Source organism: Rattus norvegicus, chromosome 8 (assembly GCF_036323735.1).
Source record: "Rattus norvegicus strain BN/NHsdMcwi chromosome 8, GRCr8, whole genome shotgun sequence".
Classification (NCBI taxonomy): Eukaryota; Metazoa; Chordata; class Mammalia; order Rodentia; family Muridae; genus Rattus; species Rattus norvegicus.
In genome coordinates this window covers 60,280,925-60,307,015 of record NC_086026.1, presented here as the reverse complement: position 1 = coordinate 60,307,015, position 26,091 = coordinate 60,280,925, and the positions used below count along the sequence as shown (strand labels likewise).

The 26,091-nt window shown below is 41.0% G+C and overlaps 1 protein-coding gene and 2 non-coding genes across 5 annotated transcripts; all 3 read left to right on the top strand.

The window, feature by feature from the left end:
• Positions 1-323: 323 nt before the first annotated feature.
• Positions 324-407, top strand: Mir34b (microRNA 34b). Its single transcript, NR_031848.1, has one exon. It is a non-coding gene; the product is annotated as a microRNA 34b (primary transcript).
• On the top strand, positions 329-22,271 carry Hoatz (HOATZ cilia and flagella associated protein). Of its 3 annotated transcripts, XM_017596027.3 has the most exons (6): positions 854-2,214; positions 2,854-2,892; positions 3,179-3,249; positions 14,918-14,977; positions 15,530-15,582; positions 22,054-22,271. In XM_017596027.3, exons 1-6 carry the CDS (start codon positions 1,989-1,991, stop codon positions 22,109-22,111), a joined length of 507 nt encoding a protein of 168 aa, XP_017451516.1. In that variant the 5' UTR covers positions 854-1,988; the 3' UTR covers positions 22,112-22,271. The 3 variants fall into 3 exon arrangements, with proteins under 3 accessions (XP_063122468.1, XP_063122469.1, XP_017451516.1); XM_063266398.1 differs by lacking the exons at positions 15,530-15,582; positions 22,054-22,271 and adding an exon at positions 9,093-9,151 and having other exon boundaries at positions 329-2,214; XM_063266399.1 differs by lacking the exons at positions 3,179-3,249; positions 15,530-15,582; positions 22,054-22,271 and having other exon boundaries at positions 329-2,214.
• Positions 849-925, top strand: Mir34c (microRNA 34c). The gene has a single exon (NR_031849.1). It is a non-coding gene; the product is annotated as a microRNA 34c (primary transcript).
• Positions 22,272-26,091: the final 3,820 nt, after the last annotated feature.

The following is a 26,091-nucleotide window of genomic DNA, read 5'->3' as shown; positions in this document are numbered from 1 at the left end:
GGCGCGCGGGCTGGACCGAACCGGCTCTAGAGTTGGGTCTGGAAGCCGTGGAGAAGTTAACGGAGACGGGTCAGACCCGGCGTGAGGGAGAGCAGGACTCCGGCCCGATGCCCTGGGGTTGGGGCGGAGCGGGAGGGTCTCCGGGGACTGCGGGGATAGGGGGCCCTGGCGCCTGGGGGGTCACCTGGGGTCGCTCTCGGCCCTGCGGGTTGTGGAGGGGCCCCGGGAGCTTGAGGCACCTCTCGCTGCGCCGCCCTCGCCTGTCGACCGTGGCGAAAGGGGGCGAGGGACCCGACCCTCGGAGCTGCCGCGGCGGGCGCCCGGTGCTCGGTTTGTAGGCAGTGTAATTAGCTGATTGTAGTGCGGTGCTGACAATCACTAACTCCACTGCCATCAAAACAAGGCACAGCATCACCCGCCGCCCGCGGGAGGAGAAGCCGGCGGCTGCAGCCCCACTGACTCCGCAGAAAGCGGAGGCCGGAGCCAGGATGCGTCAGCGAGGGGCCCGGAGCACGAGGTCTAAGTGCAAGTAACCCTCGGAGACCGGCGGCTTCCTTTAGGGACCGTTCGGCTGGCTACCTGTGTGTACGAGCCAGGGGAAAAAAAAATAACGTTTCGGTGATGTGTAAAGAGGATCGGTATACACCGGCCTTAACATTAAAAAAAAAAGGATGCCAGGAAGAGCCCCCCAGAACAGTTCCTGCTGCGTGCTGTGATTCACTGCCTGTTTTCCACTTCTGAGAAAGCTGTCACCAAGGCAGCGACTAGAGTCAACCACTGCTTGGCTGAGGATTTGCTGGTCACAACCACTGAGAGCACCAACCAAAGACTGCAGGCTTTTTTCTATGAGTCTAGTTACTAGGCAGTGTAGTTAGCTGATTGCTAATAGTACCAATCACTAACCACACAGCCAGGTAAAAAGACTGAAATTCCTCCGACAGAGCCTCCTGTGCATCATTTTGGTGAGGACAGCCACAGGGAAATAGCCTTACCATCTACTACCTATTAGTAGTTTAGGAGAAAAAAACACGCTAGCCCTTAGCTGCTAAGTATACAATGTATCAATATGTGTGGGGTACATTTTTGGTGATTTTTTAGATATATTGGAAAATAGAAATAATTACCCCTTAGCTGATTTGGTCATTATATTGACTTGTGATTATTAATCTCTGGACTTTACCTGACACTATATTTTATTAATAACACTCTAAAAAATAAAGCGCCATGAAAATCTTCAGCTATCGTGTCCATTTCCTTCTCCAAAAACTGGCTTTAGGATCTCCATCTCAGTTCCTGTCACCCCCTAAAGTAATTTAAATGGTCAGTTGCTATACAGACAAAATCTCCAGGGTAACGTCTCACACATAATTGTGAACCTGAAAGGGTGTGTTCAATGTTTTCATTTTTCTCGGGGTGGGGGAACTCAGCCCCCTTTACGGGGTATATTTTTAAGGTGATAACAGTTCTCTAGGCAAATTGTGGTGGGAATAATTAGTGAACATTATTTAAAACCAGCTTGTTTCCTAAGATTTGTAATAAAAGATTTAAGAGGTTTTAAATCACAAAAGCTGTATCCATGGGTACCTCTCGGCCCAGTTCTAGACTAGGACATTATGCAGATGTATCAGTGAAGACCCAAGAACTTCCCGAGTTGAGTGCGGAGGGAGCCTTGGCAATCTTGTCCAAAAGAGGCAGGCGCTTTTTAAAGTTCACATTATTGGGCTATTTGGGGGAGGAGGGGACGCTGGTTGAGGATCTAAGACACTCCAGGATTGTACACATCACAAAGTTGAGGCTTTTACTCTTAAGGCTTGACTACCCCGAAATTTGTGACTTCGACAGAAGCCAGCTGCAGATAGGCCACAAGCCCTCGAGGAACTCCAGCTCCTACGGAAGAAACACAGGCATTCCGGTGGTGGCAGTTACCAACCCGACCGTTCTCCAGTGGGGGCGGGGCGCCAGAGCTAAGGGAAGCGTCCTGAGTCACCATGGAAACGGGGCCCAGAGGCTGTCCTAGCGTCAGGAAGGAACCGCAGGAAATCTGCTCCCCTGGATTACTTGTGTTCACTGGCTGCTCTGAGCAGGATGCCAACTTGGCTAAGCAGTTTTGGCTCGGGGCGTCCATGTACCCCACTACCGAATCTCAGCTGGTGCTGACCCGAGGCAGTAGTCAGAGGCTACCGGTGGCGCGGAACTCTAAAGTCCTTGTGAGCGGTGAGTAGCAAGGCTGCCTGCCTCCTGGAAGGAGAAACTGCCCAGCCTAATTGTCAAAGAATCAATTGAGAAGTACAAGCGGTAATAGGTATATGTAAATACATAAACAGTTCTCAAACTGCTGCAATTCTCCACTGTAAAGGATCTCATTGTTACATATAAAATCACATTCTAGAGCTGGAGAGATGGCTCAGCGGTTAAGAGCACTGAATGCTCGTCCAGAGGCCCTGAGTTCAATTCCCAGCAACCACATGGTGGCTCACAACCATCTGTAATGGGATCCATGCCCTCTTCTGGTGTGTCTGAAGACAGCTACAGTGCACTCATATAAATAAAATGAAACTTTAAAAAAAAAATTCTAAAAGTCCCTTAAGTGGTGGCTTTTATTTGGCAAAGAGTATGGGTTTATTTAAGGAAATGGTGCTTAGATTAGGAAAGCATTTACATTAAATTAAGTTCAAAGTTGAAAGCCCAAGAAATAGTTGTTGGCAGAGTTAATTTAGGAACCCCATTCCCTGATTGACAAGCCTTCAGCCAAGGATGTATTAAGTGTTCTTATTCAATATTAATAGGTATAGAAATTAAAATACTGTTCGTGTCAGCTTTTCCAATAACTTACTCTCCATTTGTATTTCTTAGAGAGAAATTCTGTCAAGCCCTTTCCCTTTGATCACAACAGTAAGTACCAGGTTCTAATGCCCTTTTATAGATAGACTTCCCAGATTATCCTAGAATTTCTAGAAGTGTAAACATTTACACTGTGGTACTCACGTAAAGGGATGGGAGGGTTCCTCAGGTCCTGAATAATTAATGTAGCCTCCAGTTATTTACTAATCATTATAAAGTTTCAAGACAGTATGTACTTGTATTCCCTTCCTACTCTACTTACCTACTCACAGTTTATGTCAAAACTGTAAGAACTATGATGAAGTTATTTCAGATTAAATATGGCTTTTTTCTCTAGAGGAAGAGATTCTCTTTGCTAAAGCCCAAAAGGTTCAGGAATCTGAAGAGAAAGCAAACTATCTCCAAAAGGTGAGCTGGTGCTTAGTCTCTTCTGGTTCTCATTACACTTCTGCCTCGGGCTGATGAATATCGGTTGTTGTTGTTGTTTAGGACATTTTAAATACATGCAAATAAAATGCATGTTACTTCAGCTAGCTCAGCCTTGAAAAGCTTTATTTATTAGAATTTTAATTAAGAACTTAGAATTTCTTGGGGCTGGAGAGATGGTTCAATTGTTCAGAGTACTTGTTCTCTCAGAGGACTCAAGCTTACTTAGTTCCCAGTGCCCATAAAAGATGGCTCATTACTGCCTGTAACTCGAGTTTTGGAAATCCTAATGCATCTTTCTAGCCTCTGTGGGCACGAGTGCGCACACACACACACACACACACACACACACACACACTCACAGAGGCACACAAGCATGTATGTATGCATACACAAAGATGTAAATTAAATAATAAACACATAGTAAGGATATTTAATTTACAAATATCCAAAACATTCAAGGCTAAGTGGAGATGTAGAGTTAGTTCAAGGCCTGCTTGGGAAACCTGGCGAGACTGTTTCATAATTTTAATAAAGTTTAACGGGGGCTAGAGATAGCTAAGTGATAGGGAAAGAACGAAAAAAGGAAGGAAGGAAGGAAGGAAGGAAGGAAGGAAGGAAGAAACAAACAAAGAAAACTATATTCTATTGACTTTGGCTATTCTCAGTCTCTGCCAAAGCTCACAGGAACATCAAGAACAGGAATCAATAGATTCACTTTTCAAAAACCCCCAAACCATACACATAACCATACCATAGTCTAGGAACAAAAATACTTTTAAAACGGTAAAGTTGTTGTCATAATAGGTCAAAGCCAAGTGAACCAAAGCAAGAGTGTCATCTGGCCCCGTTTGACTAAAAGCTGATAGTAAACACGCGGGTGTCCGGAAGTCTCAGTTTGGCAGCCACATGATACAACTAGAGCTTCTAACTCCGCAGTTAATGCCATGATTAATAGCGACCCTTTGCTTGGTTCATGGATAACCTCTATTCCAGTAACTGTTCCTCAGTCATCAAGGCAGAGATAGAATGACTACTTTGGCCTAATGTGTTTAATCACTGAATATATTGGCAAACTCTGAAGAACATACTGGGAATTGTACATAAATTACAAATTAACTCACTTGACTCTTCTAACCACAACGATTCACTTTGAAGATGGTGATTATTCCAAACAAGTTAAATGCTTAAAATAATTGCCATTTACTTCTCTTTTTAGAATCTTAGTACCAGACCCTGTCCCAAAGGCCCCCCCAAATAATATTATATACTATATATTTACACAATAATCTTATAAGTTTAAGAAGAATATCTGTGTGTGAGAGAGTGCATGTGGGCACATCTTCCACTGCATGCACGTCAAGGCCACAGGACAATTTTTAGGAGTTAGTTCTCAGCTTTAACCTTATTGAAAGTCTTATTTCTGGTACTGGCTATTCAGGCCAACTGGCTGCTCAGTTTCCAGAAGATTCTGTCTCTGCCTCTATCTTGCTGTGGTTACAGATGGGTACCACTACATCTGGCCCTTAACAGGAGTTCCAGGATCAAAGGGGTTGTCAGGTTTTCATGGCTAGTGCCTTTACCCACTGAGCTATCTCCTCACTCTTTGCGGGATTATCTACTTTTAAAATGGTGTGTGTGTGCACGCACTGTGGTGTATGTGTGTAGGTTAGAGGACAGACAACTTGTGGGACTGGGTTCTGTACTTCTGCCACGTGGGTGTCTGGGGTCAAACACAGGTCATTAGGCTCTGTGGCAAATGCCTTTACTCAATGGGCCATCTTTCTCTTTGTTTGATAGGGAATTTTTAAGTCTAATTTTCATTAGAGCTGGGAGTTTAGCTCAGTGATCGAGTACTTACTTGCCTAGCATGCATGAAACTGTAGATTTAATTCATTCACTTCTCTCTCTCTCTCTCTCTCTCTCTCTCTCTCTCACACACACACACACACACACACACACACACACACACACACCTCTGAGACAGGAACAATGAATCATCCTTGTAATCCCAACAGTTGGGAGGCTAAGGCAGAAGAAAGACTCATTATTTGAGGTCAGCCTGAACTGTAGTGATTTCCAGGTTATTCGACTGCTTTGGTACTTTTGGCATTTCAATCTTCACTGTGCTTCATTTGGGAAAGAGTTAGAAATAAAGGTTAAAGACAAACTTAATAGCCAATTTTATCAGCTGTTTTTCTTTTTTTTTTTTTCTTGGTTCTTTTTTTTCGGAGCTGGGGACCGAACCCAGGGCCTTAGCGCTTCCTAGGTAAGCGCTCTACCACTGAGCTAAATCCCCAGCCCCTATCAGCTGTTTTTCAAACAGTAAGAATGACGTGACTTACAGAGAACTGTAATATTATAGACAAGATATAACTAATTGCAGACCCGATATAAGTAAGCACAGAGCAGCTGCCATGCCTTGTGTCCTCCTTTAATGTCTTAACTGCTCAGCTCCAGATACTTACTGATAAGCACATGTAGTGCACTAGATGCTGGACTACACAGATAGGACGGGAGGAGGCAGCCAACGATCATGATGTATTCTTATGATATTCATATGTCTATGACAGAACAAGAGCTCATTAAACTGGGGATACAAATACGCCCTGTAATCCCACCATTTAGGAGGTTTCCGGGAGCAAATGAAGTTCCCAGTAAATTGTTTGATATGAGAGCAGACAAGCCAAGGACAGCAGCGCCTCAGACCCATAGCAATAGGAAAGCCTTCCCCTGGTCCTTGTTGGCAGGGTATTGAGAAAGTGTGGCTCACTGATTCCTCCTCCTGGATGTTTACAATCTGAGACTTCGGCCCTAAGTAGACCTCCCTACCAAGATTAGCTAGACCTGACTCCTTGTTCAGGTTCCTATAATAACCCTCCCTCCTCGTTCAGCTGTGTAAGATAAGCTGGGTTTCGTGGCTGCTGCATCTCTCCCAGAGTGCATACCCCAAATGATCCCAGCACCCCCCCTTTGTGTGTGTGTGTGTGTGTGTGTGTGTGTGTGTGTGTGTGTGTGTGTGTGTGCGTGTGTTCCAGGTGTGGTGGAACATGTCCTTAACACAACACTTGGGAAGCAGAAATAGGCAGATCTCTGTAAATTCAAGGCCAAACTAGTGTATATAGCAAGTTCCTGGCTACATAGTGACAGGAACAACAAAAAAATCCCATTGAAGGTCAAAATTAAAGTTAAGAACTGAAGAAACCTTCCAAAACCACTGAGTTTCGAAGATTGTTTTTTCAGTCTGCAATACACTTTCTGGTCATTAAAATGTCTTCCTCATCTGCCTTCAAGATCTGACTCCCATAACATCCTCTGAAAAGTTTTCCTAGAGATTACCTAGAAACTGACTGGGTGAGCGGCTGCCTTCTCAGTGCTTAATGCAAAGTCAGAAATGGTCTCCCAGAGTGCTCAAGGACTCTGATCTGTACTTCTGGCAATCACCCATGCTTCTCTGCCTGTTAAATTGCAGAGACCATAACTTTAGAGATCACAGGTTGGATCAGTAGCCTAACTCTGCCACTTACTGCTTCTGTGACTTTGAGCAACATATTTGAACTCGATCATAATCAATTTCATCAAATAGCAAAGAAGAAATTATGTTTTAAAATACCTACCTCATAGAATTGATACAATCTATGTAAAGCACGTGGCCGTAGTCTACCCTCCATAACTGTCACTTGTAAGAGGTAGAAGTCATGTCTCATTTGCTTAACCCAATGTCTTTCTGGGTGTTGAAATTCAGGATTTGTCCATTAGCCCATAAGCATATAATCTGCATAATTAATCTAATCACTGGAGGAATGACTACATATATACAGTGTTGTTTGCTGTTGTTGGTGGCATTGGTATAGTTTGGGTCCTGGAGGTTGACCCCAGGTCCCATGTATGTGACAAGGACCCCAGCTATGCTCGTTCCCATGCCATCAGCTATACAATGGGCCAAGTTTAGTTCTTTCCAAAACTTTTCTGTGTTGAAAATCTTTTGCAAAAATACTTCCAAATGCACAGGCACATCTCCTGTCTGGTCAGTTTTGCCTTTATCTCATGTGTCTCAATACCATGTGAGAGAATGTGGCACCATTAAACATTGAAACAGAATCTAGTTTGGGATACAACTGCTTTTCTGAGTCTACCCTACCTTCCCTGCACTGTTGCTACCACCATTTATGATTTGTAGTTTAATGATAGAAAATGAATGGGAGAAGAGATGGGTGGGGATTTTGCTAATAAAATATTTACATTGCCTATTTAATTGAATTTTCCATGTTGTAAACATAAACATCAATAAGTTTATTCAGGTATGTTTCATCTTAAGGGGATGAAAAACATTCCCTATGAATTCTCTTGAAGGATTGTTCAGCTATGTTCTCAATACTGACGGAAACCTGGAAGTTCATCTCCCGTCTCTCTGAAAGTGGCTTTACAGCCCTCTTCCCAACAGATATTGATGGTTTCAGTGACTAAGTCTTTAACCTTTAATGTTACTCTCCATTTAGAATATTCCCAGGTATACATTATAAATGCTTTCTGTTAGTGGACAAAATGCTATTAATCACAACTACTATTCCAATGATGGATATCAATGGCAGGAAATCAAAAACAATTGAGCATGTCAAGATTAAATGGCTTGCTGTGTCCATAAAGGAAGCTTATAGCACTGCACTGGACCATTACTTTTCCTTTGAGAGTTTTAAGTAGTCTGAAAACATTATAATAAATGAATAGTCAGCTAATTCTCTGAAATCATAAAACTAATTTGCTTTCTAGTTTTGCCACCTTAAGAAAGCTCTTTAGCTGACTATCTCTTTATGAAAAGAATTATAAGTAATTTATTTGCTAGGAGAGTAAAGAAGAGGTCGGAACAATATTTCAGGCACATATATAGGAGGTGTCTTGGGAATGTGCATCTAAAGCAGTTCTATCAGGAGAGAATGCAGACCAAAGGCTTTTAAGAGGAAAATGTGTTCACCATACAACATCCCAGACAGGCTCTTCACTGGGAATGGGTTTTCAGTCATTCTGTTATACATCCTATGCAATCAATACTGACCATACCTAGCTCTCCCCAGAAGTTTGTTACATGGTCCTTGCTTGAGTCAGAAGCCAGTAATATCATGATGGCATTACTCTTACCACCCTAGAAGCCTCATGTTTCCTAGGCCTCACGATGTGAGATGGAAAATGTTCAACATCATTGTCTAACATCCTACACTTCCACAGTAGTAAAAAAGGACACTGAGAATCATTACATCAGCTTCAAAGAGGCAATGAAAGATAACACGGTGTCCTTAGGGGTGCTGCTGGAACATTCTGATAGAAGAAAATCCTTGCATGTGTCAGAGTGATAAGAATGGGCCTCCCAGATAAATCTAAAGGATCCTAGTAATAGTGTTGCCTGACTTAATGTAAAATAATATTTATGAAATTATTTTTCTACCATTAAAGGAAGACAATAGGATTGCAGGACTCCTTCATCACAGTTTGCCGTTCCTGTATCCCAGCATGCAACTGGAACATAAAAGCAGATCGCATAGCATGTCCATGAAATGTTTTGGAAGCAAATGATGAAAGACTAGTACATTCTTCTCATTCTGAATTATCTTTAATATCACATTTTTTAAAAAATTATTTAGAATTAGGGAAAATTTGGGGGGTGACAAAAGTTGCCTCAGTCTTCCTATCCCATCTAGAGTCCATGAAAACACATTTGGGAAAGAAACAGCTGTGGGGTCAAACATTTGAATGCATTGGCCCCATAAAAATCCATCTCTAGAATTATGAAGGGCTTTCACTCAAATGCATCTCTATTCTGTTTTTCAAAGATTTTTGTCTGCCATGTACTTCACCAGTAGGACAAAGTGGAAGCATTTTAAACTATTAGGTAAGGACTCACATTAACCGTCTACTTATAATATAAAAATAAATAAAACTACTGGATGTAAAATGATGCAAAAAGGTCGTTTTAAATGGATATATTATTTGAAGACATGCACAAAGCAGTTTAAATTTTTGAGTTGTCAAACATATAAATCTGCTGCACACATTATGATCCTCTGCCTTCATGTTTCAACTCATATTGTCACAAGTACTATTGTGTGTGCTATAAACATATATACACACGTATGTATATATGCATATATGTAGAATGTGTGTGTCCCTCTATGTGTAACTTTGCACCTATAAATAGCTTCCATGTACTGAAGTGTTGCCTAATGTCACTAAGTGTAAAACAACCATGACTTATGTAGACAATGCACACATCCTATGAGCCTTGCTCAGGCCTGAGTTACCATGCTATTAGCCATGAGTCCTATGTCAATAAATCAACAGTATACTTTAAAGCAGAAACACACATAAAAGAAGGCTATATATAGTTCCAAAGTTGAAATCCTGTAAGCAAAGGCTATCAGTGACCTAAGAACAAGTTTCATAGTCACTAATCCATCGTTTGCAATGACTTTCTAGAACACAACTAATGCAAATAGTAACAATGAAGTGTACTCTAGGATAGGTCTAATCATAGTTTAAATTTACAAAGGCATCTTCTCCTACCACAACTCCCCACATCGTCTTACCACAGTTACCCCCTTAGTGCAGCTTGTCCCGTGGCCATTTGAATCACTTGTACTTCCAAGAACTCACCAAAGATAAAAGGTAGCTCTTGGCTGTGGCAAGAATGTTTTCTATGTTTTGGGTCACTGAGGTTTCTAATGGCAAATTGCTTAGAAGATATGACAGAGGCTGGTGTGGGCAAGGATATTTGTATGTCTTGAATTGAGCATTGTCTGGGTGTCACTCCAGACACAGGGGGACCCCCTTGAAGTGAAGGATCATGGGGCTAAACTAAACTTTATAGGATGCTGTCCAGAAGCAACTGAAATGCTGTTGGCTTAAGAGATATAAGCAAATTAGAGATCAAAGCCAATACACAATTCCAAGCTCAAGAAGGGCCAAGCAAAGCTGTAAAGAATAAAATGAATAATGAATGCAAGGTTAGGAGACTCTGCTTTGGAAAATTGTTCAAGATTTATTCAAAACATATTACTTATGTCAGTCATTATGCTAGGCACTACCAGTAGAAATTACCAACACAAAATATGTTGTAAAGATACAAATTTAGCCCTTGCAGAAAACTTTCAGTCTAATCAGAGAGAGAGAGAGACAGAGACAGAGACAGAGACAGAGAGAGACAGAGACAGAGACAGACAGAGACAGACAGACAGACAGACAGACAGAGAGAGAGACAGACAGAGAGAAAAGTGATATTAAAGCAGTCTTTTTAAAATACACAACCATGTTTGCCCTTCATTCATTTGTGTATTCATGTGGGTTGGTTGTTTGGTTTTTGGGTCAGGGAATGATGTGAGACACAGTCTTACTCTCTAGCCCAAGAAAGCCTGGAACTTACAGCAATCCTCCTGCCTCATCCTCCTTAGTGATAATTACAGGCATGAGCCACCACAACTGGCTGTGAGTGAAGGTTTTAAAATAAGAATTATATTCTTCAGACAATCATTATTGGTTTTCTATTTACATATATGTAACACAACTAAAATAAATATATACCAGAGTCAATAAAAATATTTTACTCATTAACAAAAAAAAATCATACTTAATTGAAATATACATTCTTTTTCAAATCTGTATTTAAAGTTTTTTAATTGATTCTCTCTTATGGAATGACTGCTAAGTTTCTTCATCTTATTAAATTGCTATTTTTAAAATGAAGCTTATATACGCCAGAGCAGGGAAACCGAGCCAAGACCAAGCAATTTCCAAGAAGTCTGGATCGGTCTTAGCTCTGCATCTTTCCCCTCAGTCAGCATTCTTTCTTCCTCTGATCAATAACCCCTAACAGACCCATCCAGTCCCGTGGACTACTGCAGCTAGTTCTGCTTTCAAAACCCGGCTTGCTTCTAGAGAAAGACCCTCCACTGATTTTCCGCTGGTCTTCTGAAGCGCACAGTAGATCGTTTGAGAACCAACAGTTCTGCACCTTACACGATAGTGAACATAAATTCACCCCGCATCAAACACAGCGTCTGTGTGGCGCGTTCCAGTTGGCAGGCACAGAGAACGGCAAGCTCATGGCTGAAGCTGAGAGTAGTATATTGCCTTTTGAAATCAAGTCCAGCTATGAAGGCTCTTTCTTTTAGTCATAATTGTACCTTAAGCCAATCACATTTACCTTCCTTAAGATTGCATTCGTTACATATGAGTGAAATTTGGTCTAACAAGGATTAAGACTCTGTGAGGACAAGAACTAAAAATCCCTAGTTAAGTCCTGAGCATAGGCACAGAATTAAACAGTAAATGATGGCACCTTAAGAAAATTAAGATCACATTCTTAATCTCTGGAAAACCATAGAACGTTGATTCGACTTACGTAATTTGAAGTGTAATTCCCAGCTTTAGTTAGTATAATCAAAACCCCTATCACAAATAATTCATTTATATTAGTCATGATCTTTGCAGTTTGTAATTACCATGTAACTTTGCCATGAGGTCTTTACCATTTAACCATGCTTTTGCAAAGTACCGTGTGTAAGTGAATTAATTTTGATCAAGGATGACTGCAGACTGGATTAGATGGGCCTGATGCCTAGGCCCACCACACACACACCTCAGCATACATTTCTCTGCGATAACAAATTATCCTCTCCACAGTAGTTGATGCTGATTCTTCTTTGTTGAAATGAAGCCTGAATGGCATCCTCCCTCCCTCCTGCCCCATCCCTCTTTCAAAAGCTCTAGCACCTAGCGTGGTGTGTGGAGTCAACTCCACCTAGAAACAAGTTCGAATCCTGAGCTTTGCCAGTCACTACTAGGTTTAGTGACGCTGAGCAAGGACATCTAGTTTTCTGTGTAAGGAAGAGTAAGTGTTGTGAAACTAAACTGACACTCCGCCTGACGCCTGGAAATTACTCAGTAAAAATGTGTCTCAAGCCCTCTCTCTCTTCTCTTTCCCCTCCCATTCTTTACATTTTGAGAGGATCAAAAGGAACCTTTTCTCTCATGATAATGATATCCAATAGCTACAACTTATTAAGTGTTCAGCATTTGCCGTCCACCATATTAAACGTTTATTATCATCTCCAGCTTGCACAACTTTCCTCCTAGAAGAGAAATAAGATTCAGGAAAGTGTTCCTTTGATTTATCCAAGGCAACAAACCTCTGGCCCATGTTAGTGGTCAGAGCTGAAAGGAGTGAGAGAAGGAGCTGGAGGCCATAGTTAAGATACTACTTGTCATTAATCTCAGTGCAAAATTGGGATTCAAGCCCAAACACATCTGATTTCATTAATCCATGTGGCCACTTAAGTTGTCTGACTTTGAGAAGAAGAGAGAACTAAATGCTTTAACTCCAGAGAGACACAAAAATCTATTAAGCACCCAATGCACAGTGAATTTATATATTATTATATTTTAACTTCATGTAATTAAGTTTTACCTGCTATTTTTTCAGGAATAGCATAAATATAAGTATATATGTAATTAACAAAAATTAATGTTTTAAATGTTAATGATGATCCCCTTAGAGTATTGTTTTAGGGGTTAATTACATTGTCATGATGTTTTTATAAATATAAACTTCCAAAAAATAACCCATCCAAAACATGGTTGAAAGTGAGCTACTCATGAGGTAAACTGAAAGGCTCTCTCCTCACCACTGGATAGCATTTAGCTTTCCTGGAAGAGATTTCTTAGAATAGGTCACAACATTTTGTTCAGAGGACACTGTTGTTTACAGTAGTTTTGTTATCCATTCCCAGGAAACATGTTCAGAAAGCAGAAATCAAATCTCATTTCAAATCTTTGGGCCTGGGGTTGTACATTATAAAACTAATTAGTTATTAAAATCTATTCTGATAAAAAGGACCCAACATCCAAGAAAAAGTGAATATATTTTTGTCCTGCTGTTTTTAAATTTCAATTCATCTTTTCATACCAGAAGCCTGTGACAATTCAACTCTCCTAACATGTCTCAAGAGTTACACAGAGAAGAATTATACAGTTTTGCTTGAAGGAGGAGTTTACAACTAAATCTACCCACTGTTTCATTGTTTTAATTTCATTTTCTAAAACTCGGGGGTCTATATGTGGCTGCTATTTGTATGTTACACAATACAAGGATTCCATCCATTATTGTGACCTGAGCAATACAAGGCAGCAGAAATTCATGAAGAATCACATACTCGCCACTCCTGAGCACTAAGGAAAGAAAGATAATAAGGTTCTGAAAGAGATTCACAGCAACGAAGAAAGTGAGGCAAGGAGAGCACAGAGTGAGTTGCAACATGCTGTGCAGTCAGGGCTGGGCTGACCAGGGCTACAGAGTGAGACTCACCATCTCTAAATCTCAGAATCCCTGTCCCCACACATACCCAGTTTTGTTCTGGCATGTTCTACAAAACCCATCGTGGTGTGCTAGACACACTCACTTGAGATTTTCCTCCATAAGCCCGAAGTCTCTTTCCAAGCCCAAACTGTGGCTCGTTGAGCCACTAACACAGCAATGTAATCATAAGTTAAAATGCACATTTAAAAAAATCCCAAGCCCTCAGTATTTCGGAACGGTATCTGATTTGGAGATTCGGTTAATATGGATAAATTAGTTGAGATGGAATCACACTGGAATAAGGAGGCTCCCAGGGTTGTGTTGGGTGAATGTGAGCAAAATCCATTATATACACATATGAAAATATCAAAGGAACCACATTATGTATAATATATGCTAATAAAAACGTTAAAATGGACATGGTAAACAGATTTTTTTAAGTGAAGACAGATACACAAGGGAGAATGCCACATGACAGCAAAGGCAGAGACCATAATTCTATTAACCAAGGAACAGGATAGAGAGCCAGCCAACCACTAGACCCCAAAAGGAGGCCCATAAAACAAATTCTGAGGGGCCTTGCAGACCCCTTGGACCTGGACAGCTGGCCTCCAGAACTGCAAGACAAAGTGTTGTTCAAAGCAAGAAATAAGTGCCACTTTGAAACAGCAGCCCAAGTACGATGCACAATACATTCAAATGGACAGACTGACGAGAGTGTTTTATTCTTACTTTGTATTTCTGTCTTCTAGCCTCATTCTAAGCAACGTCCTTTACCCTGCACTTGTCTGGTCAACAATATAGGCGAGGTGCCGGAAAAAGCTTTATTCTCCAGTACAAGTAGTCTTCGGTTTTGCATTCGGGCAATCTCTGGTTTCCTGACCCTATATCTAACTGCCATTTAGTATCAATTACCTTTTGTGATCAATAGCTCAGATTTTGTCTTCAAGATCTGGGATCAAATCCAATCTGCCAATCAGACACTTTAGGTCAGTTGTTTTCTCTGCTTCAGTTTCCCCATCTGTCAAGATGAGTGGAAGGTGTCCATTCTCTGAATTGTTAAAATCACAATGAAATGTTTTAAAGCTCTTAGGACAGTTCATATGGTAAGATCTAAATAGAAGTTGGTTGCTATGGGCAAATAAAATCTGTACACTTCAAATCAAAATCAGATTATTAGACTTTCATTATGGAAAACATATCTTAACATCCTTCTAATACCAAAAGAAAGGGGGAAAATCTACCTTCTACAGAGACAGGGTTCATTGTTAAGTCAACAGGGTCACTTTTCTCTTTTTCTTCAAATAGGCCAAGAAGAGAGATGAGATTCTCCAACTTTTAAGGAAACAAAGAGAAGAGAGGATCTTGGTAAGAATGATGGTGGAGCTCTGGATAGCTGTCTGATGGCATGCGTAGTCTGTGGTGAATGTTCGGAGGTTTGGCAGACTGGCGTTTTAATCAATACCCTCATGCTTTGAGTCCTCTATGCATCGAAGACTGGAAAACATGGAAACTAAATAATTGGACAAGCCATAAGCTAGAGACATCTCCAGAAGTTTTGTGACTCTGGTGGCAGAAGAAAGAAGGCATAACTGTCAGAGAATCTATTATTCACACAGCATAAAGTTGTAGGCTAGTAACATAGGCTACTTCGTTGCTAATGATTTCACAGTGGTTGATCTTTGTAGACCATAAATAATAAGAATCAAGTGATTAAAACCTTTATAAAAAAATAACTCACTAGAAACATGGATGCATTCTTGAATGGGCCTCGAATTCTTTTCTGAACATATCTGACAGAAAACATAGTTTTCAGATGTAAGAAGCTGGTCTTTCTAGACACTGATGATTTTTACCCTAGGCTGTTTTCAAATTGATAAATTTCAGAAGTAAACATTTTCCTTTTTTATTTTTTTCTAGAAAGAACTGATTTCATTACCTTATAAACCTAAGGCCAAGATGCCCAAATCAGAGTAAGTTGACTTCCTAAAACGTCCTCATCTTTAACTTAATGTCTTTAAAGAGAACTTGTTGTCTCCTACCAACGTATCTTCTAAAAGCTTGCACCAATGTGTTAGTTTTCTTGCCTTAAATGTTCTTACTGTACTCGAGCATGTCTATGAGATGTGTGGGCACGACGGAGCCTCTGTGTATCCTCACTGTCCCTCCCCAGGGGAGCATTCTCAGCTGCCTTCACACCCTCCCAGCTCCACCTTCCCAGGATCACCCCACCATCTTTAGTGAGTCCCTAAGTCTTATAGATGACCAACTTTGACCCCAGCAAGTAATGTGACGACATCAGCCTGTCAGTGATGGAATAACGTAAGAACGGGACCAGGAAAATTTTCTAGAAGAATCTGTGGAAATTTAACAGGGCTGTGAAAAGTATTCTCTTCTCTTGCTATATTCAGAGAACAGTTGCAGAAGCAATAGAATTTTGACTTCGTTGATATTGAGGCTGACTTTTTTTTTATTAACTTGAGTATTTCTTATTTACATTTCAAATGTTATTCCCTTTCCCGGTTTCTGGGCCAACATCCCCTAACCCCTCCCCCTCCCCTTCTTTATGGGTGTTCCCCTCCCCATCCTCCCCCTAAAACCACCCTCCCCCCAACAATCTAGTTCACTGGGGGTTCAGTCTTAGCAGGACCCAGGGCTTCCCCTTCCACTGGTGCTCTTACTAGGATATTCATTGCTACCTATGAGGTCAGAGTCCAGGGTCAGTCCATGTATAGTCTTTGGGTAGTGACTTAGTCCCTGGAAGCTCTGGTTGCTTGACATTGTTGTTCATATGGGGTCTCGAGCCCCTTCAAGCTCTTCCAGTCCTTTCTCTGATTCCTTCAACGGGGGTCCTGTTCTCAGTTCAGTGGTTTGCTGCTGACATTCGCCTCTGTATTTTCTGTATTCTGGCTGTGTCTCTCAGGAGAGATCTACATCCGGCTCCTGTCGGCCTGCACTTCTTTGCTTCATCCATCTTGTCTAATTGGGTGGCTGTATATGTATGGGCCACATGTGGGGCAGGCTCTGAATGGGTGTTCCTTCTGTGTCTATTTTAATCTTTGCCTCTCTATTCCCTGCCAAGGATATTCTTGTTCCCCTTTTAAAGAAGGAGTGAAGCATTCACATTGTGATCATCCGTCTTGAGTTTCATGTGTTCTGTGCATCTAGGGTAATTCAAGCATTCGGGCTAATAGCCACTTATCAATGAGTGCATACCATGTGTGTTTTTCTGTGATTGGGTTACCTCACTCAGGATGATATTTTCTAGTTCCAACCATTTGCCTATGAATTTCATAAAGTCATTGTTTTTGATAGCTGAGTAATATTCCATTGTGTAGATGTACCACATTTTCTGTATCCATTCCTCTGTTGAAGGGCATCTGGGTTCTTTCGAGCTTCTGGCTATTATAAATAAGGCTGCTATGAACATAGTGGAGCACGTGTCTTTTTTATATGTTGGGACATCTTTTGGGTATATGCCCAAGAGAGGTATAACTGGGTCCTCAGGTAGTTCAATGTCCAACTTTCTAAGGAACTTCCAGACTGATTTCCAGAATGGTTGTACCAGTCTGCAATCCCACCAACAATGGAGGAGTGTTCCTCTTTCTCCACATCCTTGCCAGCATTTGCTGTCACCTGAGTTTTTGATCTTAGCCATTCTCACTGGTGTGAGGTGAAATCTCAGGGTTGTTTTGATTTGTATTTCCCTTATGACTAAAGATGTTGAACATTTCTTTAGGTGTTTCTCAGCCATTTGGCATTCCTCAGCTGTGAATTCTTTGTTTAGCTCTGAACCCTATTTTTAATAGGGTTATTTGTCTCCCTGCAGTCTAACTTCTTGAGTTCTTTGTATATTTTGAATATAAGGCCTCTATCTGTTGAAGGATTGGTAAAGAACTTTTCCCAATCTGTTGGTTGCTGTTTTGTCCTAACCACAGTGTCCTTTGCCTTACAGAAGCTTTGCAGTTTTATGAGATCCCATTTGTCGATTCTTGATCTTAGAGCATAAGCCATTGGTGTTTTGTTCAGGAAATTTTTTCCAGTGCCCATGTGTTCGAGATGCTTCCCCAGTTTTTCTTCTATTAGTTTGAGTGTATCTGGTTTGATGTGGAGGTCCTTGATCCACTTGGACTTAAGCTTTGTACAGAGTGAGAAGCATGGATCGATCTGCATTCTTCTACATGTTGACCTCCAGTTGAACCAGCACCATTTGCTGAAAATGCTGTCTTTTTTCCATTGGATGGTTTTGGCTCCTTTGTCAAAAATCAAGTGCCCATAGGTGTGTGAGTTCATTTCTGGGTCTTCAATTCTATTCCATTGGTCTATCTGTCTGTCTCTGTACCAATACCATGCAGTTTTTATCACTATTGCTCTGTAATACTGCTTGAGTTCAGGGATAGTGATTCCCCCTGAAGTCCTTTTATTGTTGAGGATAGTTTTAGCTATCCTGGGTTTTTTGTTATTCCAGATGAATTTGCAAATTGTTCTGTCTAACTCTTTGAAGAATTGGATTGGTATTTTGATGGGGATTGCATTGAATCTGTAGATCGCTTTTGGTAGAATGGCCATTTTTACTATATTAATCCTGCCAATCCATGAGCATGGGAGATCTTTCCATCTTCTGAGGTCTTCTTCAATTTCTTTCTTCAGAATCTTGAAGTTCTTATTGTACAGATCTTTTACTTGCTTGGTTAAAGTCACACTGAGGTACTTTATATTATTTGGGACTATTACGAAGGGTGTCGTTTCCCTAATTTCTTTCTCGGCTTGTTTCTCTTTTGTGTAGAGTAAGGCTACTGATTTATTTGAGTTAATTTTATACCCAGCCACTTTGCTGAAGTTGTTTATCAGCTTTAGTAGTTCTGTGGTGGAACTTTTGGGATCACTTAAATATACTATCATATCATCTGCAAATAGTGATATTTTGACTTCTTCTTTTCCGATCTGTATCCCCTTGACCTCCTTTTGTTGTCTGATTGCTCTGGCTAGAACTTCAAGAACTATATTGAATAAGTAGGGAGAGAGTGGGCAGCCTTGTCTAGTCCCTGATTTTAGTGGGATTACTTCAAGTTTCTCTCCATTTAGTTTAATGTTAGCAACATGTTTGCTGTATATGGCTTTTACTATGTTTAGGTATGGGCCTTGAATTCCTATTCTTTCCAGGACTTTTATCATGAAGGGGTGTTGAATTTTGTCAAATGCTTTCTCAGCATCTAATGAAATGATCATGTGGTTTTGTTCTTTCAGTTTGTTTATATAATGGATCACGTTGATAGTTTTCCATATATTAAACCATCTCTGCATGCCTGGGATGAAGCCTACTTGATCATGGTGGATGGTTGTTTTGATGTGCTCTTGGATTCGGTTTGCTAGAATTTTATTGAGTATTTTTCTGTCGATATTCATAAGGAAATTGGTCTGAAGTTCTCTTTCTTTGTTGGGTCTTTGTGTGGTTTAGGTATAAGAGTAATTGTGGCTTCATAGAAGGAATTCGGTAGTGCTCCATCTGTTTCAATTTTGTGGAGTAGTTTGGATAGTATTGGTATGAGGTCTTCTATGAAGGTCTGCACTAGTGAATTCTGCACTAAACCCGTCTGGACCTGGGCTCTTTTTGGTTGGGAGACCTTAAATGACTGCTTCTATTTTGTTAGGAGTTATGGGGTTGTTTAAATGGTTTATCTGTTCCTGATTTAACTTCGGTACCTGGTATCTGTCTAGGAAATTGTCCATTTCCTGCAGATTTTCAAGTTTTGTTGAATATAGGCTTTTGTAGTAATATCTGATGATTTTTTGAATTTCCTCTGAATCTGTAGTTATGTCTCCCTTTTCATTTCTGATTTTGTTAATTTGGACACACTCTCTGTGTCCTCTCATTAGTCTGGCTAAGGGTTTATCTATCTTGTTGATTTTCTCAAAGAACCAACTTTTGGTTCTGTTGATTCTTTCTATGGTCCTAGTTGTTTCTACTTGGTTGATTTCAGCTCTGAGTTTGATTATTTCCTGCCTTCTACTCCTCCTGGGTGTATTTGCTTCTTTTTGTTCTAGAGCTTTTAGGTGTGCTGTCAAGCTGCTGATATGTGTTCTCTTCTATTTCTTTCTGCAGGCACTCAGAGTTATGAGTTTTCCTCTTAGCACAGCTTTCATTGTGTCCCATAAGTTTGGGTATGTTGTACCTTCATTTTCATTAAATTCTAAGAAGTCTTTAATTTCTTTCTTTATTTCTTCCTTGACCAGGTTATCGTTGAGTAGAGCATTGTTCAACTTCCATGTATATGTGGGCATTCTTCCCTTATTGTTATTGAAGACCAGCTTTAGGCCATGGTGGTCTGATAGGACGAATGGGATTATTTCTATCTTTCTGTACCTGTTGAGGCCTATTTTTTGACCAATTATATGGTCAATTTTGGAGAAAGTACCATGAGGAGCTGAGAAGAAGGTATATCCTTTTGCTTTAGGATAGAATGTTCTATAAATATTTGTTAAGTCCATTTGGTTCATGACTTCTCTTAGTCTGTCTACGTCTCTGTTTAATTTCTGTTTCCATGACCTGTCCATTGATGAGAGTGGGGTGTTGAAATCTCCTACTATTATTGTGTGAGGTGCAATGTGTGTTTTGAGCTTTAGTAAGGTTTCTTTTACGTATGTAGGTACCCTTGTATTTGGGGCATAGATATTTAGGATTGAGAGTTCATCTTGGTGGATTTTTCCTTTGATGAATATGAAGTATCCTTCCTTATCTTTTTTGATGACTTTTAGTTGAAAATTGATTTTATTTGATATTAGAATGGCTACTCCAGCTTGCTTCTTCCGACCATTTGCTTGGAAAGTTGTTTTCTAGAGGCTGACTCTTTTAAGTCAGCAAACATCCTCAAAGAAGAGTGATTATGTCTGCATAGATTTTTAAAAACCAATTACCTGGCTATATTTCCACACAATGCTCCACAGCTTCGTTTCTTTACTTATGTGGGATGACCTGACTGACTTCCTACAAGTGAAGGAAGAAAGTCTAGAAAGAACACGATCCGACTGACCCACATGGTGGATAAAGACTGCTACTTCAAAAGCACAAACATGTCTGGGTGCCTCAGGCTTCGCATGCACTCTTACTGATATTGTATTACTATCCTTGTTGATTTGCGCACAAGTTCAATATTTTACAGCTTAAACAGATAACTTTTTAGTAAATAAAGAGTTCACTGGGATCATTTACTAAAGCAGAAGTGATTTAGAAGTAATGGTACCAATGAAATAAAGTCCCATCTCAAATCAGCTTTTTGTTATTTGCTTTTTGACACAGGGTTTCTTTGTAGTCCTGGCTGTCCTGAAACTCACTCTGTAGACCTGGCTGACCTGGAACTCAGAAGTCTGCCTGCCTGTTCTGCCTATGCCTCCTACGTGCTGGGACTAAAGGTGTACAACCATGCCTGGCTTTCCAAACAAGCTTTATTCCTCTTACAGAATTTAACATTTAGGCCCAAGGGAGTATTTCATAGAATCCCAGAAAGGTTTTCTTAAAGGACTCCTAAGGGTCTTATGATCTCCTCCTCCCTGTAAAAGTGAATGCTAATAGCCCCGTTATCATAGACCTAGCTATCTGCTGGCTAGATTATTTCAATTCCATCATCCAGAGTCAAGGTTAAGAAGGTAATTTTAAATCCTCACTTAATTTTTTATAATGTATTCTCATCAGTCCTGAAGCCTGGGTTTCTTTCCATTCCACCATGAAATCTCCCTCCAAACTTAAGGATCCTGTGTGTACCATCCTTTTGGCAATAGCACATTCTGTGCTTGTAAATATACTGTAAGCACCAGGAAAAATTGGATTGCCCAATTTAAGTGGATATTGGGACTCAGAAATATATATATATATATATATATATATATATATATATATATATAATCTGGAATAGCATATAGTTAAGTATTAGCCAATGTGGACATTAATGCCACTAATATTGTCCGTTAACTTATACAAACATTTCTTAAATTTTGTCCATTCTGCCCCAAATTTCTACACATGCTGATACAGGCTTACAATCTCTCACTCAATAGACCTTCTTGGAATAATCTGTGTCCTTCCTAGAAGAGAGTAGAGCATGATAATGATCTAACCGCAATAGACTTAGTATTCACCCTGGTGATGCTTTCACTTTCAAAGAGGATGGAGGAAAGGGAAATAGTTATCAAGTCAGTCACTGATGATAAACTCTCAGGAGTACAATCCGTCAGCAAGAGACCATGGTTCCTGCCTGTGACATCACACTCCCCATGTAATTACCATTTCTCTCCCATGTGTCTCATACGTGGTCATAAGCCTTAATACACATTTAGAATCCACAATGCTACCTACTGGGGAATTTCAAAAGTCTTGCTCCCGTCATGTTGTGACTCTGAGGACCGCATTTTTTGTGGATGTAGAAACTGATTCTTTTTGTTGCCTACAGGGAAGTTTTATCAGAGTCAGACCTGAAGGACCAAGAAGAAGTCAAAGCCTTGGAATGATCTGATTGGCATATGGTAGCAAGTGACTGACGTGTGTACACCCTTAAAGCAAGTTATGCCTCCATCAGGATCAGTAGGCAAATGATGTGTAGTTTCCCAGGAATTTGACAATTACTGAACATTCATGTAAAAATAGAGGAAACTAAAATTTCAGACTACAGACAAGTGTGTTTTGTCAGTTACTGAATATTTGTGTCTAGCTTATTTACTGCATACTATTATGTCTGACATCATGCCTTAATCATCTTTCTCCTCTTAATCATCCCAAATTCCTGGTTTTTGTTTCACTTGAAGTGTGTTTCCACAATGTATATATTTATTTGTATTATGAATAAATAAGAATAAGGGGAACACCCTTATAGAAGAGGGGAAAGGGACAGGACGAGGGCTTATGTCCAGGAAACTGGGAAAGGGAATAATATTGAAATGTAAATTTAAAAAAATCCAATAAAAAAGAACAAAAAATAAACAGGAATAAGGAACTCCATATGAGCCCTGATGTGGGTACTATTTGTAAAAATAATAAAACAAACATTCTTAAAAACTTAAAGCCTTCTCCTAAAAACACCCCTTTTCCAAAACTTGGCTTCTCCCATGTGTAGAACAGGCCCGAAGCCACAGGTGGGTTACTGCTGGGTCTCTGAAAAGTGGACTTGGCCAGCCGTGTCATATGTACCCTATTGACAGCCCACCTCTGCATACACTGGAGAGCAACCAGTGAAGGATTTGTCCCTTCTGCATGTCGAGAATAGAAGACATCGTCTGTATGCTGTCACAGTGAAGTATTTCTCACACAGGTGACCTTGGTAAAGACTGACAACAGGTCGTCGAAGCCTGAAGTTTTAAATCACATTACTAGTACCTTTTCCTCGGATCCCACACTCATTACGGATTCTTTCATTGCCAAAAGGAAGACAGTTTGCTCCACAGGCCAAGCACTGGTTTACCCTAGGATTATAATCCCCCGTGTAAACACATGACAAGTTAAGCAGCCATCACCCAAAATCCTAAAATCAGAAAGAAGTTGAGTATCCAAAGTTCACAAGTGTTTTAGAGTGCTGGTATACCATCACAAGGAGAAGATGTGCTTTAGTAAACCTGAATAAGCAGACACATTAAAGTATTGTAGACGGTGCTAAGGAGACAGTGCAGTGGCCCTGAGTGCCTCTCACATGAGCATGAGAACCTGGATCCCTAGCATCTACATAAAAAGCTGGACATCCAGGGTCAGCACCTGTAACCCCAGACTTGGAGACAGAGCCTGGAGGATCTGTCGAGGTGACATGGCTCTCACTAGCCCTCTCATTTAGACAATTGGTGAGCTCCAAATTCAGCAGAGATATTGTCTCAAGAAATAATATGAGAAGTAGAGTACCTACGAAATAAGAAGTGGAGGAAGACACCCAAAGTCAGTGTCTGGCCTCCATATATCATGCATAAGTACACACACACACACACACACACACAGAGGCACATATATGCACCCCACAAAACACAGAAATCACATTGTATTGCAGAACATTACTTTCAGGCTGTGTTATAAGATGTATAGGAAACAATTCTGGGTTCAAAATTATGTCCTATCACCAAAATAATCTCAGTATATATGTGTGAATATCCCAAAATGCAAAACTTGTAATTTTTAACTGGTTTCTTAATTAACTCTGAGCTCATCAAGCTGAGCAATGGATCTTGGGTCAAAGAAATTTTTCCACGAAAAATTACACATTATAAGTTTTCTTGTCAACTGGCCATCCCACAGTGACACATGCCTGCATTGGCAGGAATAACAGGTCGTTATTACTACAACAGTACTGCTTAACAAGGAGTTCCAGAGCAATCTTTAGAGTTCATACGAGGTCAGCTCAGGCTCTGACAGGTCTGAGTCCAGGCCACTTAAAGAAGTCTGGACTGAGGCAGCCCTGCCTCACATACCACCCTCTTGGGGACATTCCTGGACCAGTAGGATATCTGAGGCATGCTCCTCTCAGAAGACAAAAGAGGATAAGTAGAACAGGAAAGGGTCTTTCTGCTGTAGGCTCAAAGTCCTAGTTTATTCCATTGACTAATCAACTCTCATGGTGTAGGGAAACACACTACCTTTTTAGTAAGGAGAACAATATCATCACAATAAAGAGTATTGTCTTAGGGTTTTACTGCTGTGAACAGACACTGTGACCAAGGCAAGTCTTATAAAGGACAACATTTAATTGGGGCTGCCTTACAGGTTCAGAGGTTCAGTGCATTATCATCAAGGTGGGAGCATGGCAGCATCCAGGCAGGCATGGTACAGGCAGAGCTAGGAGTTCTACGTCATCTGAAGGCTCCTACTGGAAGACTGCCTTCCAGGCAGCTCAGATGAGGGTCTTAAGCCCACGGCCACAGTGACACATCTACTCCAACAAGGCCACACCTCCTAACAGTGCCATTCCCTGGGCTGAGCACATACAAATCTAACAGATATGCATCCTGGGAGGTGGGAAGTATTGGGGTCCTTACTGTATGCCACTACACTCAGTTAATTGCATATGCTGACAAAGCCCCAATGTGGACCAAAGTCAGAGTGTCGAAAGGAGAACTCGAGACACAATTATTGGAAACCACGTGGTAGTTTCCTGAGTGAAACAGATCTTGTAATGTTAGAAATAAATCACTTAAGCTGACATTAAGTCAAATATAACTGCACCTTTTCATTCGTTATTTGTCTTGACAAACCATCACAAAACTCCTAAAGCAGTGATTAATGCCATCAAGAAATATGATGATGAAAGTGACCTGCCAACGGCCACACAGACACCGAGGAAATGCAGCATTTCAGATGGGACATCAGGCACCACGTCAGGGTCCTACCATCACAACAGCTGCTTTGCTGGGGTGACATTCTAGAAAGAATGGCTGCTGTGAGATAATCTAACACAGGAAAGGGCTGCCGGTCCTCTGTTGGGGCTGGGCTTCTGCAGCTGCACAACTCTGCTACAGTCTCAGCTGGAGCTGAGACACATCCTTCCCTACCCCTCCTGCTTTAAATCCCAGGCCTGTCTAGAACTGCAGCACGTACCGCTTCGTTTTTCAAACATTTGTTTATTTGCATGTTGTGTGTTATGGGTGTTTTCCCTGCATGTATGTGTGCAGAGTCACCATGTGTGCACTCTGGGCCAGAAGAAGGCAGGAGAACCCCTGGAACTGGAGATGCAGTTGATTGTGAGCCACTACCCGGTGCTGGCGTTGAACCCAGTCCTACACAAGAGTAAGGACTGCTCTTAACCACGGATCCATCTCTCAGGCCCCTTCTCTGCTTTTCTGACTGCTCTGCTGAAAAGTTAGATAAATAGGTAAACACGTGCAAAGTAGGACCTAAATCCAGAGGGCTCTAATGCAGCTGTGGTTTCTGCTATGCCTCACAATACCATAGTGTACCAGAAAGGGCAAAGAACTCAGCTTTCTACTTAATAGATTTTTGATAGGAGACTGGCTCTACTGCGTGAATGTATTTGAGAACACAAAGGTAAACACAACTATTGTGGGAGTGTAAAGGGGACCATACACTTAGGTTACTTATGAACTCCTGTGTAGGGAGAATAGGATCATTCTTGGCTACAGGAGTCTTCTTTATGTCCACCAAACGCTAAACTCCACCAAAGCACTCCTATCTCCCAATATGTGTCCTACACAAAGCAAAATGGCTTTCTGGTTGAGATCTGGCTTCTGCTGGAGGTCTCCCTCAGGCCAAAGCTGAAATGGAGGTCACACTGCCTGCCTGAGAATCTGTTTCTCCCTTGCTCAAGTTCCTTCCCAGATGCTGCTGTGGTCTGAAGTTTGCTGTGGTGTAAGTAGGGGTTTTGTTATTTTGGTCCACTCGAGCTGGGTGGTGATGAGGTCAAGAGGTGATACTGTGAGAAGACACAGTACCTGCTTTCTACCTTCCGGGAGTTGAGAACTAGCGGGGTTTTACTCTTAGGCAAACTCAGAATCTCCCTAGT

What these genes read in the sequence shown, in the direction of transcription:
- Hoatz (XM_017596027.3), top strand. Translation starts at nt 1,989, where the DNA reads ATGGAAACGGGGCCCAGAGGCTGTCCTAGCGTCAGGAAGGAACCGCAG. An exon ending in CTCTAAAGTCCTTGTGAGCG is followed by an intron (nt 2,215 to 2,853) that starts GTGAGTAGCAAG and finishes TGTATTTCTTAG; the next exon opens with AGAGAAATTCTGTCAAGCCC. An exon ending in AAGCAAACTATCTCCAAAAG is followed by an intron (nt 3,250 to 14,917) that starts GTGAGCTGGTGC and finishes TTCTTCAAATAG; the next exon opens with GCCAAGAAGAGAGATGAGAT.